The sequence below is a fragment of the Diaphorina citri genome, unplaced genomic scaffold (genome assembly GCF_000475195.1).
Source record: "Diaphorina citri unplaced genomic scaffold, Diaci psyllid genome assembly version 1.1 scaffold2838, whole genome shotgun sequence".
Classification (NCBI taxonomy): Eukaryota; Metazoa; Arthropoda; class Insecta; order Hemiptera; family Psyllidae; genus Diaphorina; species Diaphorina citri.
In genome coordinates, this window is record NW_007380255.1 from 4,904 (window position 1) to 22,873 (window position 17,970).

Sequence of the window (17,970 nt, forward strand, 5' to 3'; positions counted from 1 at the left end):
AAAAAAAAAAAAAATCCATTCACTAGCAAGATTCTCACTTGTGTGAGCTTTTCTTTCTACCCAACCACTGTTGTATGTTCAATAGCCTAATCTGATTTTGACAGGTAAGTTTTACATGGTCCACTAAAACTAAACCACTAGTTATTCTTTCATATAATCCAGTCCTATCACTTACCTTGAATGCAATAGTTTCATAGGGTTCAGCAGCAAACAGTAGATACTGCCATTTTCTATCTGGAGGCTCAATTCTCTGCTCGTATGCGGACATGAATCTGTGACGTGGGAATACATCATCAGCAATTTCTGTAAATAGAAAAACGTCAGGTTTATTCAAAGAAGAATTCCTCTTTATCCCTATAAGGATTCCCAAAGAGAGAAAAATTCCTAGTAAATACATGGTTCTGCCCATAGGAAAGGGTATCTTTGGGATTTTTAAGAAAATTCCCTTTAGGGAATTCATTTTTGGGAATGAGAGGGAAGCTAAGGAATCACTTACCTGGGTAGTCCACTTGGAACAAGAGACTATATGCAGACATGAATCTGTGACGTGGGAATACATCATCAGCAATTTCTGTAAATAGAAAAACGTCAGGTTTATTCAAAAAAGAATTCCTCTTTATCCCTATTAGGATTCCCAAAGAGAGAAAAGTTCCTAGTAAATACATGGTTCTGCCCATAGGAAAGGGTATCTTTGGGATTTTTAGGAAAATTCCCTTTAGGGAATTCATTTTTGAATGAGAGGCAGGCTAAGGAATCACTTACCTGGGTAGTCCACTTGGAACAAGAGACTCTGTTGACCATTGGATGGGTCCCGTTGTTTAGTTACTCGATACCCAGGGCGACCAATTTTGACAAACTTTTTAGGTTCCACTCTTGGCTTTTCTGGAGCAGGCTGTGAAAGGGGAAAAATACAAAGTTTAATATTGGTGCCCTGAATCTTGAATTTACAGACTACATTATTTATTATTTGAGGCATGAAGCCATAAACATAAAAGAGTCCAAGTTGTGTACCTAAATTGGTTATTTTCAATCAAGGGGCTCATTCAACTGCTAGCTTTGCTAAAAGAGCTTGAGATTTTCAACACTTTACATTGTCCTTATCAAAACCACCTTTTTCCCAGGTCCACAGTCTTTTTCTTCCCAGCCCTTTTCTATTTAAACAGCAGCTGTATTGTGTATCTCATGTCCTCACAGGTCCCCAGTCCAATGTTGAAATCAATATTGAGTCCTTATGTGTGTAAACAGCATCAGAAGTCAACAGCAATTCATCACAAGACTGTTGCAGACCCATGGGTTAGAAAAGCAAACCAGGTAGAGTATGGGTGTAAAAATACACTCACCTGCTGAGGTGCATCTTTAGCTTCCTTTGCTGCTCTCCTGGCTAAGTTGGCCTGATGTTTCTTGCCCTGAGTGTGTGCCAAGTAACTGCCCTCATTGTTATGCAGAGTTAAACACAATTTACATTCATATGAACCTGAAACACAGATGTACTTGATATGAAAGAGATTGTAGCAGTTAATGATTTCTAAAATTCAGGATAGTTGGATCACACATTTAGATTACTTGGTTCTAGAACTTGATAAATTTACCTAGGATTGGGACAAAGGTTGTAAATCTCTAGAAGCAATAAACTAGGTAACTCATATCAATATACCTATTCATTCAGCATTTTTATTCTAGAAAATTTCAATTCACATTTCGACAGGAAAAAGTTAATTATCTTGGAATTTCAAGATCATGATTTCTTTAATGAAGAGATGAAAAGATAGGCTTTAGCAGAAGTTCAGCCCAAATCAATACAAAGTTAACTCACCCAAATGATTTTTCATAAAATACGGATCCTTGTTGAGGTCTATGGTTTCCAGTGCAAGTTGTCTCAACCTTTCCCGTCTATCCCGGTTTGATTCGGACCATGATGCTACACCTCCTCCTCCCGTTTTACCACCTGGCCGGTTTTGATAATCCATTCTGAAGTGGCTGTGTTGCTCGGGTTACCTGCGAGTTAAACGGAATAGAACTGAAATGCTGCTTTGTCCCTGTTGTTAGCACAAGGTCTTGAGAGCCCAGTCTACTGGCAATAATATTGTGCAAAAGACATGCTTATGTGCTTTGCAAACAGGAAACTTTTTTCCAAAAGCCCACTTGCACAGTAGATTATTTTATTGCCCAAAGGTTAGTATTTTTGTCAAAAGTATTTAAGGAATGAGGGGGTTAAACCTTAAGCATGTTTTAATACCCAATTTTCCCTGAATACATAGAGATCTAGGGGAGAGAGTTTCTTGGACATGGTAAGAGGGTCTTAGATGGCTATAGGTAAGTGCTGTAACTTACCTTCTCTGGAGGATTTTATTTGCTTTAGGGCAGACCTCAGACCTTGATGTATTTGCTGATATGACTTCAACCCCTTGTTGCCTTTCTGGTTTGCCAATCCATTTGATTCCAGTTTCAAGTTTCAATAGTTTCAGCGGTTAGCGGTTTCCTTTCCAAAAAGTTTTCGGAAACGTCGAAAGTTTGCCGATTTTGCGATTTGTTTATTTTTCGTAAAGCTATGTCCACACTCGCTGAAGGAAGAAAAAGATCGGCAAAAGTAGATCGATTTTTTTTTTTTATATATATATTTCACAGATTTACTTTTTACTTATAATAATATTAATTGGTATGAAAGAATAAAATACAATAATATATTAATATAGCATTTATTAAAAAGAAAGTGAAAGGAAAAAATAAAAATATTTTTTTCTCGCTGGCGATGCGATGGCTGTCGCTTCTGTTACCGTCGCAGCGCAACTTTCGTATTCGAGTGTGGACGAAGGCTCAAGGAAAGTTTTTCGAGAGGCGCGAAAATTTTGAAAAATGAAAAAAGACGAAAAATGAAAACCGACTGCCGAATCTGCCGATTTGCCGAGAGCTGAGTGATCCGAAAACTCCTTTTAAAAATCATTCTTCCCGTTCTTTCTAACTTGAATACTCCGCAAAAGTAGTCTGTTGATATTTAAAGTTCACCTACTTCTGTTTTTACGAAGTAAAAATCAGCCTTCAAATTATGGAAGGAAAAGAGTCCTACAGCAGTGTGCTGCAAAAGAGACCCAAAAATCCAACAAAAAGAAAGATTGAAGAAAACTTTGATATAGATCCAATTCTGAGTGATGAGGAAGATTCTGGTCCTTCCCCATCAAAACGACGTAAGTTATACCCATAAGAAGATTGAAAGGGGGGGGGGATATAGGATAAAAATCAAAGACAAGGATATACAAGAGGTCGTGGTTATGTACCGAGTTGGGGAAGCCAAGGTTATAAAACTAACCTTGTTTTTAAGTTACCACTCCCATGCCAAACTGTAGAAATAACATCCTGTCTCAACTAGTCCCGTTTCAATCTAACCTGGTAACTAACCACAACCAGAAAGCCAGCCTTTCTGCAAAGGAATCTTGCCTGTTTCAGGATAAAGTTTATCCCTGGTGGGAATCAAACCCAGAACCTAATGCTTACAAGACACAAACATTACCCTCCAAGCTAACTTGGCTGACTTTTAAAAGTTTTGGTTCAAACATATTTATTTTTCCAGGTCCACACAAATTATTACTTTAATGTTGTCATTTATTTTGTTTTCAGGAACAGTCGCAGGTCCTGTTGTCAATAGACTGTGTCCTTACTTGGACACTATCAATCGACAGTTGCTTGACTTTGATTTTGAAAAGCTATGTTCTGTATCATTGTCCCGAATCAACGTCTATGCTTGTCTAGTCTGTGGAAAGTATTTCCAAGGTAAGTAATATAAGTCCAATGAAGCAATAGTACATAATGAAACCGCTGATATCGATGAAGTTTGGCATGTCAGATGGAACTGTGCAGTTAAACTAAAGGGTAGACAGTACAGTTTGCCTCAAGGTGCTATAGGACGCCAGTTTGTGTCCCTCTCCCAAAGTGAGCCCACAGTCTGGTAGGTACATATTTAAATTTTAGTGGATGCTCGATTGTAAGCTAACCACTAGGTAGAGCCACTAAGAGAGTATAAGACCTGAGGTGTTTCCATCCACCCAAGGCCGACCACTTACGGTCAGATTTTAACTTGGAAATGTGATTTTTACAGCCACATTTATTTAGTTTTGCCTGACAGGCATACCTATTCATGTATACCTGAACGTGAGTGCCCGGCCTAACCCTTGGAGCTCTATTGTTAAATTAATGTTCATTTACTCGTACATTATATTATTACATTTTATGTACACATTCACATTTAAATAATAGGAGGTAATAAAAATAATAATAATAATAATAATAAATAATAATTAAAAAGGTAGAAAACTGGTAGAGTCTTTTATTTATAACAGGGCAACAATCGGCAACATATTCCCTATTTCACTTTTTTTACTTAGGGAAAACAATCTTTCCATTCCATGTTCAGTGTTGGACTGTTGGCTCATTTGATGGAACTTATAGAACAAAATACATAGGTTCCACTTTATTAGCCTAGCTTATAGAAGTACATGTACTGCCAGTCCCAGTTGTTAGTGGGTCTGTTGGCGACCCAGTCTCGAACCCGAGGCAACCCGTGGATTTTCTCTATCAACTTCTGCAAATAGGGGTACTTGTCCAAATAGTGGGCGTGGAGATGATAGGGGCCCTTCAAATAGTCCAGGACACCGGCGAAGAAAAAGTCGGCCCAGGTTGGCTGAAATGAAAATTTTAAAAAATGCCATTTTAATCATCAAAATTTCATCTACATGATGCCGTTTATTTCATTCCTTAATTCCCAGCCGTTTCTGAGATATAAGCGTGGTTCGCAAATCACGAACCACCCTGTATATGAATTTTGCCTTCCATTTTCAATTCTACTGGCCACATTACCCTCCATTCAATGTTAAAACATTGACAGGGATTCAAAAAAAAAATCAAACATATTGTTTGTTTAGTTACACTTCTATTAACTTTCGTTTCAGATTCCTCATTGGATGATATCAAGTACGTTCTCAATCCAACATTCACTACGGACCAGATCAAGCAGTTGGATTTGAGTGACAAAATGTCCCGTGCTATTGACGGCACTTTGTATTTACCGGGCATTGTAGGGCTGAACAACATCAAGGCCAATGACTACTGCAATGTAATTCTGCAGGTGAGTTGATTATGTTCAAAGGATTCCAGAAGTTTACATATTAATTAACAAAAAATGTGTTTGTATGTTACAAATGTCGGGATAATTATTGACCAACAGGCCATTTTTCAAGAGTCACTTACTCATAGTAAATAATATGTTTGCAGGTGAGTTGATTATGTTCAAAGCATTCCAGAAGTTTACATATTAATTAACAAGAAATGTGTTTGTATGTTACAAATGTCGGGATAATTATTGACCAACAGGCCATTTTTCAAGAGTCACTTACTCATAGTAAAAAATATGTATTAATTATCCCCTAGAATGGGTAGAAATACTGTGAGAAAGTGGCATCCTAAGGGAAAACCCTAAAGAAATGTCATTTCAAATTAAGACCTTTTTTTAATGGATTAACTCCCAACCAATTATCCTCGAAGTGCTGTCCTCATGAGGCTGCACCCCTCCAAGCCCGCCAGAGCCAAAAAACTTCGACTCCGCCAGGACTCAAACTCAGAAACTCCGGCGTGTAAGCCTAGGATGATACCTACACGGCCACGGAGGTTACCTTTAATTTTGTCCTATGTATTGTATACTACTCACTATTCTATTCCACACAGGCCTTATGTCACGTGACGCCGCTGCGCGACTATTTCCTGCGCGAAATCAACTACGCACGCGTCAAGCGTCCACCAGGTGATAGCAGCTTCCTATTGGTGCAGAGATTTGGTGAGCTCATGCGCAAACTGTGGAATCCGCGCAACTTCAAGTCTCATGTGTCACCGCATGAAATGCTACAGGCTGTGGTCCTGTGGTCGAGAAAACAGTTCCAGTTTACTGAACAAAGTAAGTGTGTAGAACTTTTTTACGCGCGGTAATTTGAAAGGTACCTCCTATCTTTCGACCTTTTAAGGATACCTTTTCAGTTATTATTTTTTACCTTGAGAGAAGCAGTACAAGATAAAAGAAAGCCAGCCGTTCCGAGAACGAACCTTATCTGGCGGGAATTGAACCCGCCATCTAGCCCTTACAAGGTAGGCGCGCTAATCTCCAAGTTAACCAGACTGACTTAAAATTACTTTATGCAGTGCCAAAAATTCTTAAATTATTTGATCTAGTGATTCTAGTGCATTACACTACCTAGTGGCAAGTATTCCTTCTTCATTTCAGCCTGTTGTTTCAGTTGTGCCAATCTTCGTTCCTGGCGCTTACAAGGTAGGCGCGCTACCCTCCAAGCTAACTAGACTGGCAATCATAATTTTCCAAACTTGATTAACCTTTTATTACTTGTCTGTTTTCAGGTGATCCTATTGATTTTCTGTCCTGGTTTCTGAACACTTTACACCGTGCCCTGAACGGAACTAAGAAGAAAGACTCGAGTATTGTGTATAAGACTTTCCTTGGCTCTATGAAGGTAAGAAAGGCATTGAGATTTTGGCTGAGTTCCGAATAGCGGCATAACTGTACTTGGAATGCGAAGTTTGCTTTTTGAAATAGCCCCCTGCCTATATCGGTTGGTAACCAATATGCTGTCATTATCAGAACTACTTTTTACTTAGCTGACTAGTGACTACTATACAATGTAACACTTTTTTTTACTATTGTGTCTTGGAATGACCATGGATTTTTTTCTTCTTTTTAATGTAGCCATCTACATTCCATCATATGGTATACGGTTTGAACATGATTTTATTTCCAAGAAACCTATACCTACTTGAGACTTTTCATATTAAATTCAAACTGTCAGCTCCCATGGCGTAGTGGCCACTGCACTCGCCTTGCACGCGGGAGACCCGGGTTCGATTCCCGGCGGGGTCAAGAAATTTGTATCAAGCAAATGATTGACTCCGTGACTGGATGTTGCGGGGCCCACTCAGCCTCGTGAGGAAAATGAGTAGCTATGACATGTAATTGCGCATGGCGACCGGTGCCAGCATGGTAGGTGAACATTGGATTTTAGGATTATTGAGATATTGGGAAAAATCCTACAATGCTGCAGTGAGCACCAAAGTTGTGATATAATAACACAAAGAAACTGCATTTTTACATATTAAATTCAAACTTTTCCTCCCTCAGGTGAAAACCCGGAAAATCCCGCCAGTGGAATTGGAGGAGAAAGTTAGACAGCGCCTCCTGTTGACTGATAATAGTTATAGGTAGAAGATATTAAAAAGAAAATGGAAATTTATTAGTTAAGGTTGGGCGTGTTATTTATTTAAAATTAAACGTATCTTTCATTTTATTTAATAATAGCTATAGAAGATATTAAAAAGAAAATGGAAATTTATTAGTTAAGGTTGGGCGTGTTATTTATTTAAAATTAAACGTATCTTTCATTTTATTTTTAGGTGTCCTATATTTTCAATTTTAATTAAAGCCACTTTTAATTTCTGGTCCTCCATAAAATAGGAAATTTGTTGTTTATTGCATCTTGGTAACTACTTTTGGAGCTAATTTCACGATCGACTTGAAACTTGCTTCTTTGGTTTGGTTAAAAAAAAAAAAAAAATATTCTGTCAAAATTTCAGACTTTTCCTTTGGTATAATTAACTATGTTTTCAAATGTTGCTTGGTTTGTGATAAGATGTTGATTTTCTTAAACTTTTAGATGACTATTCAAAATTTCTCATTTCCAGGGGTTCTCAATATTTCAGATGACTGCGAGGTCTCGAGTCCCACCAGCGCCTCATTTTGGGAATCATGAGGACGTGTTTGGGAACCTCCATCAGATGCGGAATTCTAGCGGACAGATCTGTCTTGAGAAGCTCTTGTATGTAGTCAAACACGGCGGTGAAGTAAATATCTGCCCAGGTCATCTGGAAATCAAAATATCAAGGAAGATAAAGGAGGAAGTTATCATGTAAGATAAAGGAGAAAGTTTTTCAAATTTTCAAATTCGTATGTCTGCCCAGGTCATCTGGAAATCAAAATATCAAGGAAGATAAAGGAGGAAGTTATCATGTAAGATAAAGGAGAAAGTTTTTCAAATTTTCAAATTCGTATTTTTTAAATAACCGCCAAAATATATCGATATATCACCAATATGGCTTTGATATATCGGTAAAAAAAATATATCGATAAACCGGCGAAAAATATATCGGTTTTGGATATATCTCAACATATGTCATATACGTGGATATCCTATCTTGTAAAGTTCGATTTTATCAATCAATCTTAAAAGAATATATTTTTTGTAATAAATAATACTCAATACAAAAAAAAAATCCCCTTACCTCTTTTCTCTTGACGAGGAATCCTTCATTTTCTTTGGCCATCTTGTTAAGTTTACTCAAATAGAAAGGTATGGTGTCGATTTATCGGTTTTGGATATATCTCAACATACTCGTATGCCATGTACGTAGATATCCTATCTTGTAAAGTTTGATTTTATTAATCAATCTTAAAAGAATATATTTGTAATAAATAATACTCAATACAAAAAATTTCCCCTTACCTCTTTTCTCTTGACAAGGAATCCTTCATTTTCTTTGGCCATCTTGTTAAGTTTACTCAAATAGAAAGGTATGGTGTATTTTGTTAATCAATCTTAAAAGAATATTTTTGTAATAAATAATACTCAATACAAAAAAATTCCCCTTACCTCTTTTCTCTTGACAAGGAATCCTTCATTTTCTTTGGCCATCTTGTTAAGTTTACTCAAATAGAAAGGTATGGTGTCGATTAACATTGGGTTGTACTTTTTCTTCCGCACCAGAGAATCTTTCTCGTAGTACCAACCAGTGACCGCTGCAACCAAAACGGGTTAAGAGTTAGCCAATATAAGTTGAAAGCGTGAAAAGTTTTCAAACCCACGGTTGCGATAGGTACCTACATGTGAACATTTTTAAAAATAAATAAATATCTAAATATAATATTAATAAGAAATAAGGGTAATAGAAAGTGAAAATAAAGGTCTATTTCTTGGAATTATGTATATTGCCCATTTTTTCCTTTAGTTTTACACTACAACCTGTTTGTTTCACCATACCGAACGCCATAACTTTGATCGATTTTGACGAAATTTGGCAAATATGTTTAACATTCAAAAGACATTTTTTTCGATAAGAGCCCTTACCAGACGTCCAAAGGGTCGATCGGGCCTCTTTGGAGTAATAATACAGTTCACTGAACTTCTTTATTCTGACATCACCATTCGGCTACAGCTGAAACTATAACAACAACCGAACCACTTGTTGAACTTGTTTGAGTTGCTTATTTTGCCATGTTTTGAACAAATAAATGCCATATTTTCCCAAAATAACTGAACTTCTTTATTCTGCCATCACCATTCGGCTACAGCTGAAGATACAACAACTGAACCACTTGTTGAACTTGTTTATTCTAAACCATGGCCTAACTGACCCAGAGTAGGTTGTTCACGCCTTTATCCTTACCTTGTCTCATATCGTCTAAAGGTCTTTTAGCCTTACCTTGGGAGTAGGTGTTTTATCCTTACCTTGTCTCATCAGTCTACCTATATTGGTGGATTTACGAGTATTTAAGAAGAGCCTCAATAATTAATACAACGGAGGGTAATGGGTACCTACCTATGTTTAGTTGTTATGTTCTCTATGTATGCTCCTGAGGATTCACACAGGAGACCCGAATTTCATTCGCATTTTTAGTCTCCGCCAAATATGTATGGGTCGTTGAGTCACAAATAGGTACGCCACATGCCCATTTGTTCCATGTCCTTCAGTCATTGAGTCACAAATAGGTACGCCACATGCCCATTTGTTCCATGTCCTTCAAATGGGTATGTGGCTCATTTTCTTTTTTAATCATCTCTTTGTCTTCTCAAGTACTTCACACATGGTAGGGATTGCAATCCTTGATGGGTCTGCCTTGGTATTCCTTTGACTATTCTGTACAAGCCGTAACTTTGAATCTATCTTATATGACAACAAAGAGAGTCTCCTTTCTGAGGCTCCATTTATTCAGTTGTAGGACTTGTAATATTCTCACTGTGAGCTCTTCCACCCAACCACTTCTATCGTTTCAGATCGGCTGGTCGGTTTCACGGAGCTCAACAACACACATCAATTGCAAACAGAGTCTCCTTTCTGAGGCTCCATTTATTCAGTTGTAGGACTTGTAAGATTCTCACTGTGAGCTCTTCCACCCAACCACTTCTATCGTTTCAGATCGGCTGGTCGGTTTCACGGAGCTCAACAACACACATCAATTCAGTACTGAACTACTCGAAGCTAAACTGATTGAGAAGAATCTTCTGACTCCCGTAGAACCAAATGAGAACCAAGCTAAGAAAACAGTCATGACATTCATTCCTAAACACAGTAGAACCATTCAGAGCGCCACATCGACAGGTAGTGATGAAGAGGATTGGTGATGGAGAGACCGCGGGTTCGAAACCAGATCTGGGTTAAGTTTTTGACATGTAAATTATTAGATTATACAACTGACAGTATTTTATTATGGAAGAACCTAGAATTTAGCCTCTGTGAAAAAATTTCAGGACTGTGATGATTGAATTTTATTGAAATGGTAAAGATGCGTTCTTCGGTAAAGTTTGAGGTTCGTCGCACATTAGAAACGTAGTCGCGATTTTTGTATCACGTAAAAAGATCTCGCGACTACGCTTCCAAAATGCGACCAAGCCTAATTGTTAAGTATATCTACTACTACTACCTAGGTTTGAACATAGTTTGGGCTCTGTACCTACATACGTTTGAGCTTAACAACAGGAGAAATTTCTATATGTGAATTTCTAAGGTCTTTTATCCTTACGTTGGGAGTAGGTGTTTTATCCTTACCTTGTCTCATATCGTCTATAGTATCCACTATCATGTCTATCTTCATATCCATCTCAGGTCCATCCATACCATACAGGCCCGCCTGTCTGGCTAAGTAACGTCCTATAGTTCTGGATTATATCCTTACCTTGTCTCATATCGTCTATAGTATCCACTATCATATCTATCTTCATATCCATCTCAGGTCCATCCATACCATACAGGCCCGCCTGTCTGGCTAAGTAACGTCCTATAGCTCTGGATTATATCCTTACCTTGTCTCATATCGTCTATAGTATCCACTATCATATCTATCTTCATATCCATCTCAGGTCCATCCATACCATACAGACCCGCCTGTCTGGCTAAGTAACGCCCTATAGCTCTGGATTGATGATATTGGACTCCGTTTATTTCGATACAGGGGACTTTTCCGAACGGGTAATCTAGAAGAGCAAAGAAAGGGATTTTTACACTACGCTAAATTTCATAACTTGTCTTGGACTCGAACCACGAAGCTCCAGAAGTTGGTCGAGAAGAGAAAGCAATTACGGTTTACGGTTGTCATTTGTAATTTACTAATTTACATCACATTTGTAATTTGTAATACTCGTAGGTATGTTACTCAACTTGTTAGAGTAGAATGTTGTATACTTATGCTGATTTTTTCGTCATAACGAGTTTTCGTTGCATTCTTTGGTTTCGGGGGGCTAAGGAATTAATTAATTAAAAGTTGCATTGGTTTGCACACTTTAAAAGACGCCTCCTCCAAAACGGCCGTAGTTTGGGAACGGCTAGGAATGCCGGGGTTTTCCGATTTTTCTGCTCATGTGGGAAAAACATGTAGATGTAGGAATTGTAGGATCTATGGGAAAACATGGCGTCGAGTAGTGAAAACCACATAGTAGCACACCTAGAAGCTAGAAGTGGATTAGAACTAGTATCCGGGAGTGAGTCAGTTTCATAAGAGGCTGTGTAATATTTTCTATTGATGACTCAGGGAAAACAAAAAAAAAAGAGATATCAGCCGATCGATATGTGTATTTTTTAAATACCTGAAGTGAAGTGTTAACTCAAGTTGATAGAAAAAAATATATATAATTTTAAAAATGTAGGTTGAGAAATCAAACAAAATAAATTACAAGTAAAATATTTCTCAATAATATGAAGTGTTAACTCAAACTAATAGAAAAAAATCAGTAATTTTATAAATGTAGGTTTAAAAGAAATAGGTAAAGTTAAACCACCACCAATTAAAATTACAAGGTATCACTACCACCTAGCTTGAAATAGAAAGTAAAAATGTCGTATATCCCGTTGGAGAAGGAAATCCTGGAAGAAGTATTGAAAGCCACTCAGGAAGTGGAGAAGAGAGTGGATGAAGAAATTGACAGCTTGGAGAATATTGAACAAGTACGAGAACGAAGATTGGCACAGCTGAAACAACAGGCTGAGAAGAGGAAGGAATACTTGGCACTAGGTAATGTAGACTTGGAATATTTACTACTTGAATTGTTAAAATTGTTTTATCTAGTTTTACGTGGTGCCTCGGTGGTGTAGTGGTCAAGGCGCTCGCCTGGTAAACAGGAGGGCGTGGGTTCAATCCCAGCCGAGGTATGGAATTTTATACTGAAACAACAGGCTGAGAAGAGGAAGGAATACTTGGCACTAGGTAATGTAATGTAGACTTGGAATATTTACTACTTGAATATTGTTGAAATTGTTTGTAATGTAAATGTAATGTAAATGCAGTTTCTTTGTGTTATTATATCACAACTTTGGTGCTCACTGCAGCATTGTAGGATTTTCCCAATATCTCATAATCCTAAACATCCAATGTTTACCTACCATGCTGTCACCGGTCGCTATGCGCATTTATATGTCATATAGCTACTCATTTTCCTCACGAGGCTGAGTGGGCCCCGCAACATCCAGTCACGGAATCAATCATTTGCATGATACAATTGAGAAGAACCTTCTGACTCCCGTAGAACCAAATGAGAACCAAGCTAAGAAAACAGTCATGACATTCATTCCTAAACACAGTAGAACTATTCAGAGCGCCACATCGACAGGTAGTGATGAAGAGGATTGGTGATGGAGAGACCGCGGGTTCGAGACCAGATCTGGGTTAAGTTTTTGACATGTAAATTATTAGATTATACAAATGACAGTATTTTATTATGGAAGAACCTAGAATTTAGCCTCTGTGAGAAAATTTCAGGACTGTGATGATTAAATTTTATTGAAATGGTAAAGATGCATTCTTCGGTAAAGTTTGAGGTTTCGTCGCACATTAGAAACGTAGTCGCGATTTTTGTATCACGTAAAAAGATCTCGCGACTACGCTTCCAATATGCGACCAAGCCTAATTGTTTACTACTGACAGTATTTTATTATGGAAGAACCTAGAATTTAGCCTCTGTGAGAAAATTTCAGGACTGTGATGATTAAATTTTATTGAAATGGTAAAGATGCGTTCTTTGGTAAAGTTTGAGGTTCGTCGCACATTAGAAACGTAGTCGCGATTTTTGTATCACTTAAAAAGATCTCGCGACTACGCTTCCAATATGCGACCAAGCCTAATTGTTAAGTATATCTACCTAGGTTTGAACATAGTTTGGGCTCTGTACCTACATACGTTTGAGCTTAACAACAGGAGAAATTTCTATATGTGAATTTCTATACTGACAGTATTTTATTGTGGAAGAACCTATAATTTAGCCTCTGTGAGAAAATTTCAGGACTGTGATGATTAAATTTTATTGAAATGGTAAAGATGCGTTCTTTGGTAAAGTTTGAGGTTCGTCGCACATTAGAAACGTAGTCGCGATTTTTGTATCACTTAAAAAGATCTCGCGACTACGCTTCCAATATGCGACCAAGCCTAATTGTTAAGTATATCTACCTAGGTTTAAACATAGTTTGGGCTCTGTACCTACATACGTTTGAGCTTAACAACAGGAGAAATTTCTATATGTGAATTTCTATACAACCTTTGTAACTACATATTTTTAGTAAAATGTCGTGTACCTTAGGATTCTAACTTAGGATACCATAGCGGAGTAACATCTTTAAGAACATATGTATTCAGTTTGAGAGTGTGACTAGTTTCAACTTTAATTTTCATATTCAACTTCAATTTATATCGTTGGGCTTTGTTCATCAGGGATCTCTCAAGCTCTGGATCTCTCCGGTATTTCGGCACATTTAAACGACGCGACTTTCCTTTCAGACACTGAGACGATTTCCTAACATCTTTAAGAACATATGTATTCAGTTTGAGAGTGTGACTAGTTTCAACTTTAATTTTCATATTCAACTTGAATTTATATCGAAGGGCTTCAATTTATATCAGGGATCTCTCAAGCTCTGGATCTCTCCGGTATTTCGGCACATTTAAACGACGCGACTGTATTTATGTGAATAATATGATAGGTATCTTATCTATCAGGTGGTAGTACGGTAACTAAGTAGGTACTTGTCCATGAAAAATCATTCATCTCGTGACCATTGGTAAATTGGTAGGACGATTTCCCCTCCTCTGAAGCTCATTTCCCCTCTTTTAAACGAAATTACGGGAGATGAACCACTAGGTGGCGTTGTAGCGCCTGTACTAAACCATTGGAAATTCAAGATGACGCAGGCCCAACCATCGAAGCGTGTTCAGTTTCCTAAAGGGGGGGAAAAACGCTTTTTCCTCGGATTTCCCCTTAGCTTTATGAAAAATGTCCCACGGGGAAACTGTGGTAATAGTGGAAATTCAAGATGACGCAGGCCCAACCATCGAAGTGTGTTCAGTTTCCAAAAGGAACCGTCTGTTTCCTAAAGGGGGGAAAAACGCTTTTTCCTCGGATTCCCCTTTAGCTTTATGAAAAATGTCCCACGGGGAAACTGTGGTACTTGTTCAGAAGCCCCGACAATGAGAAAGAAAGCTCCTTTTTGTGTTTAACCTAACCCTATAATAACACTGTTCAGTGCTCATTTGTGACAGCTACTTTTTGTAGCAATTTTGCCATTGACGTGACTTCTGAACAAGTACCGCAGTGCATGGTTGGTCCTACCTTTCTTGACATCGAGCCACTCGTCATATTGAATCCTATGGTCAGTGAAGTTCCAGTTCATGTACACCAGAAGTAACTCGTAGGTATGTTACTCAACTTGTTAGAGTAGAATGATGTATACTTATGCTGATTTTTTCGTCATAACGAGTCTTCGTTGCATTCTTTGGTTTCGGGGGGCTAAGGAATTAATTAATTAAAAGTTGCATTGGTTTGCACACTTTAAAAGACGCCTCCACTAAAACGGCCGTAGTTTGGGAACGGCTAGGAATTGCGGGGTTTTCCGATTTTACTGCTCATGTGGGAAAAACATGTAGATGTAGGAATTGTAGGATCTATGGAAAAACATGGCGTCGAGTTGTGAAAACCACATAGTAGCACACCTAGAAGCTAGAAGTGGGTTAGAACTAACGTAGTATCCGGGAGTGAGTCAGTTTCATAAGAGGCTGTGTATATGATCTATTGATGACTCAGGGAAAACAAAAAAAAAAAAATATCAGCCGATCGATGTGTATAATTTTTCTAAATCTAAATACCTGTTGTGTAGTGTTAACTCTAATTGATAGAAAAAAAATTAAATAATTAAAAAAAATGTATGTTAAAAAATAAATAGGTACCTAAAGTTAAATAAACAACCATATAAATTACAAGTTACAAGGTGCCACGTAGATTGAAAAAATAGTAATTTTACAAATGTAGTTTAAAAAGAAATAGGTAATTAAAGTTGAATCACCATCAAATAAATTACGACACAGACACATATGGCCTTGCTGCTTAGTGTGTAAATAAAGAAATAAATAAATTACGAGTGCATATCTTTAAAAAAAAATGTCGTATATCCCGTTGGAGAAGGAAATCCTGGAAGAGGTATTGAAAGCCACTCAGGAAGTGGAGAAGAGAGTGGATGAAGAAATTGACAGCCTGGAGAATATTGAACAAGTACGAGAACGAAGATTGGCACAGTTGAAACAACAGGCTGAGAAGAGGAAGGAATACTTGGCACTAGGTAATGTAGACTTGGAATATTTACTACTTGAATTGTTAAAATTGTTAAGTAATCTGTTGGTCCTACCATCATCCTATTAGGGGAAACTGTTGGTCCTACCTTCATCCTAGGGGAAACTGTTGGTCCTACCTTCATCCTAGGGGAAACTGTTGGTCCTACCTTTCTTGACATCCAGCCACTCGTCATATTGAATCCTATGGTCAGTGAAGTTCCAGTTCATGTACACCAGGAGTAATCTGATTGGTTCTGCCAACCCATACCGACCTGTCTGATTGTGAGCAACGGTGTACTTATAGGTAAGGACCCGCGGACGATGTCACGTGAATGTTATACCGACCTGTCTGATTGCGAGCAACGGTGTACTTTAATCTGTTGGTCCTACCATCATCCTATTAGGGGAAACTGTTGGTCCTACCTTCATCCTAGGGGAAACTGTTGGTCCTACCTTCATCCTAGGGGAAACTGTTGGTCCTACCTTTCTTGACATCCAGCCACTCGTCATATTGAATCCTATGGTCAGTGAAGTTCCAGTTCATGTACACCAGAAGTAATCTGTTGGTCCTACCATCATCCTATTAGGGGAAACTGTTGGTCCTACCTTCATCCTAGGGGAAACTGTTGGTCCTACCTTCATCCTAGGGGAAACTGTTGGTCCTACCTTTCTTGACATCCAGCCACTCGTCATATTGAATCCTATGGTCAGTGAAGTTCCAGTTCATGTACACCAGAAGTAATCTGTTGGTCCTACCATCATCCTATTAGGGGAAACTGTTGGTCCTACCTTCATCCTAGGGGAAACTGTTGGTCCTACCTTCATCCTAGGGGAAACTGTTGGTCCTACCTTTCTTGACATCCAGCCACTCGTCATATTGAATCCTATGGTCAGTGAAGTTCCAGTTCATGTACACCAGAAGTAATCTGTTGGTCCTACCATCATCCTATTAGGGGAAACTGTTGGTCCTACCTTCATCCTAGGGGAAACTGTTGGTCCTACCTTCATCCTAGGGGAAACTGTTGGTCCTACCTTTCTTGACATCCAGCCACTCGTCATATTGAATCCTATGGTCAGTGAAGTTCCAGTTCATGTACACCAGAAGTAATCTGTTGGTCCTACCATCATCCTATTAGGGGAAACTGTTGGTCCTACCTTCATCCTAGGGGAAACTGTTGGTCCTACCTTCATCCTAGGGGAAACTGTTGGTCCTACCTTTCTTGACATCCAGCCACTCGTCATATTGAATCCTATGGTCAGTGAAGTTCCAGTTCATGTACACCAGAAGTAATCTGTTGGTCCTACCATCATCCTATTAGGGGAAACTGTTGGTCCTACCTTCATCCTAGGGGAAACTGTTGGTCCTACCTTTCTTGACATCCAGCCACTCGTCATATTGAATCCTATGGTCAGTGAAGTTCCAGTTCATGTACACCAGAAGTAATCTGTTGGTCCTACCATCATCCTATTAGGGGAAACTGTTGGTCCTACCTTCATCCTAGGGGAAACTGTTGGTCCTACCTTTCTTGACATCCAGCCACTCGTCATATTGAATCCTATGGTCAGTGAAGTTCCAGTTCATGTACACCAGGAGTAATCTGATTGGTTCTGCCAACCCGGTCAGGTTGAAGTAGCTCAACTTGATGTCAGGTTGTAGCTGAAAACAGGGAGCGTATTTTTTTAGTAGTCCAGTAATTTCAGCGAAAAAAAAAAAACAGATCTTGTTCATTGCGGGTAGCACCTACGTGTGAACAGGCGAAAAGATGGGCCTCGTTTTGACCTGCTGCTAGCAAAAATGATGCGGCGATTCAAGTTCCAGAGTATTGGAAGAGGAGTATCTGACATGGTCATTGGTCATAGCGGGCATAATAATAATAATAATAATAATATGTTATATTGTGAATAAATTATACATACAGTACATACACAATGTTAATTTAAAAAGAAGATAGGTGTATAAAAGTATAAGATTAAGAGCACAGTAAAGATAAAGATAAAGATAAAGATCTTACCAAAGTAAGATTCTATATAAGTTTGTGTAGATTGGACTCGAACTCCCCCACACT

At 38.4% G+C, this 17,970-nt stretch overlaps 2 protein-coding genes and 1 long non-coding RNA gene across 7 annotated transcripts in view; 2 read left to right on the top strand and 1 right to left on the bottom strand.

Annotated features, from left to right (window-relative positions):
- The window catches only part of LOC108253732 (U4/U6.U5 tri-snRNP-associated protein 2), a gene marked incomplete at its 5' end in the record, with an annotated part of 11,785 nt that extends 4,497 nt beyond the window's left edge, over positions 1–7,288 (top strand). The window contains 4 exon segments of the mRNA XM_017448256.1: positions 4,941–5,116; positions 5,713–5,938; positions 6,394–6,506; positions 7,169–7,288. Coding sequence (XP_017303745.1) covers positions 4,941–5,116; positions 5,713–5,938; positions 6,394–6,506; positions 7,169–7,288 — 635 coding nt within the window.
- Positions 7,289–7,534: 246 nt separating this feature from the next.
- The window catches only part of LOC103519619 (glutathione S-transferase-like), an 18,437-nt gene continuing 8,001 nt past the window's right edge, over positions 7,535–17,970 (bottom strand). Inside the window, exons 2-7 of one of the 5 annotated variants that reach the window (XM_017448259.2) lie at positions 17,493–17,561; positions 14,910–14,976; positions 11,121–11,291; positions 8,775–8,839; positions 8,326–8,406; positions 7,535–7,908 (exon numbers count right to left, since the gene is read on the bottom strand). In XM_017448259.2, the coding sequence (XP_017303748.1) occupies positions 7,735–7,908; positions 8,326–8,406; positions 8,775–8,839; positions 11,121–11,291; positions 14,910–14,976; positions 17,493–17,561 (627 nt within the window). In that variant the 3' untranslated portion in view covers positions 7,535–7,734. Of the gene's footprint in view, positions 7,909–8,325; positions 8,407–8,693; positions 8,840–10,993; positions 11,096–11,120; positions 11,292–14,909; positions 14,977–16,071; positions 16,139–17,425; positions 17,562–17,970 lie in introns of all 5 variants that reach the window. The other 4 variants (XM_017448258.2, XM_026831065.1, XM_017448257.2 and 1 more) reach the window with 4 other exon arrangements.
- Positions 8,431–9,026, top strand: LOC113471706. Its single transcript, XR_003394301.1, has 2 exons — positions 8,431–8,614; positions 8,762–9,026. It is a non-coding gene; the product is annotated as an uncharacterized LOC113471706 (long non-coding RNA).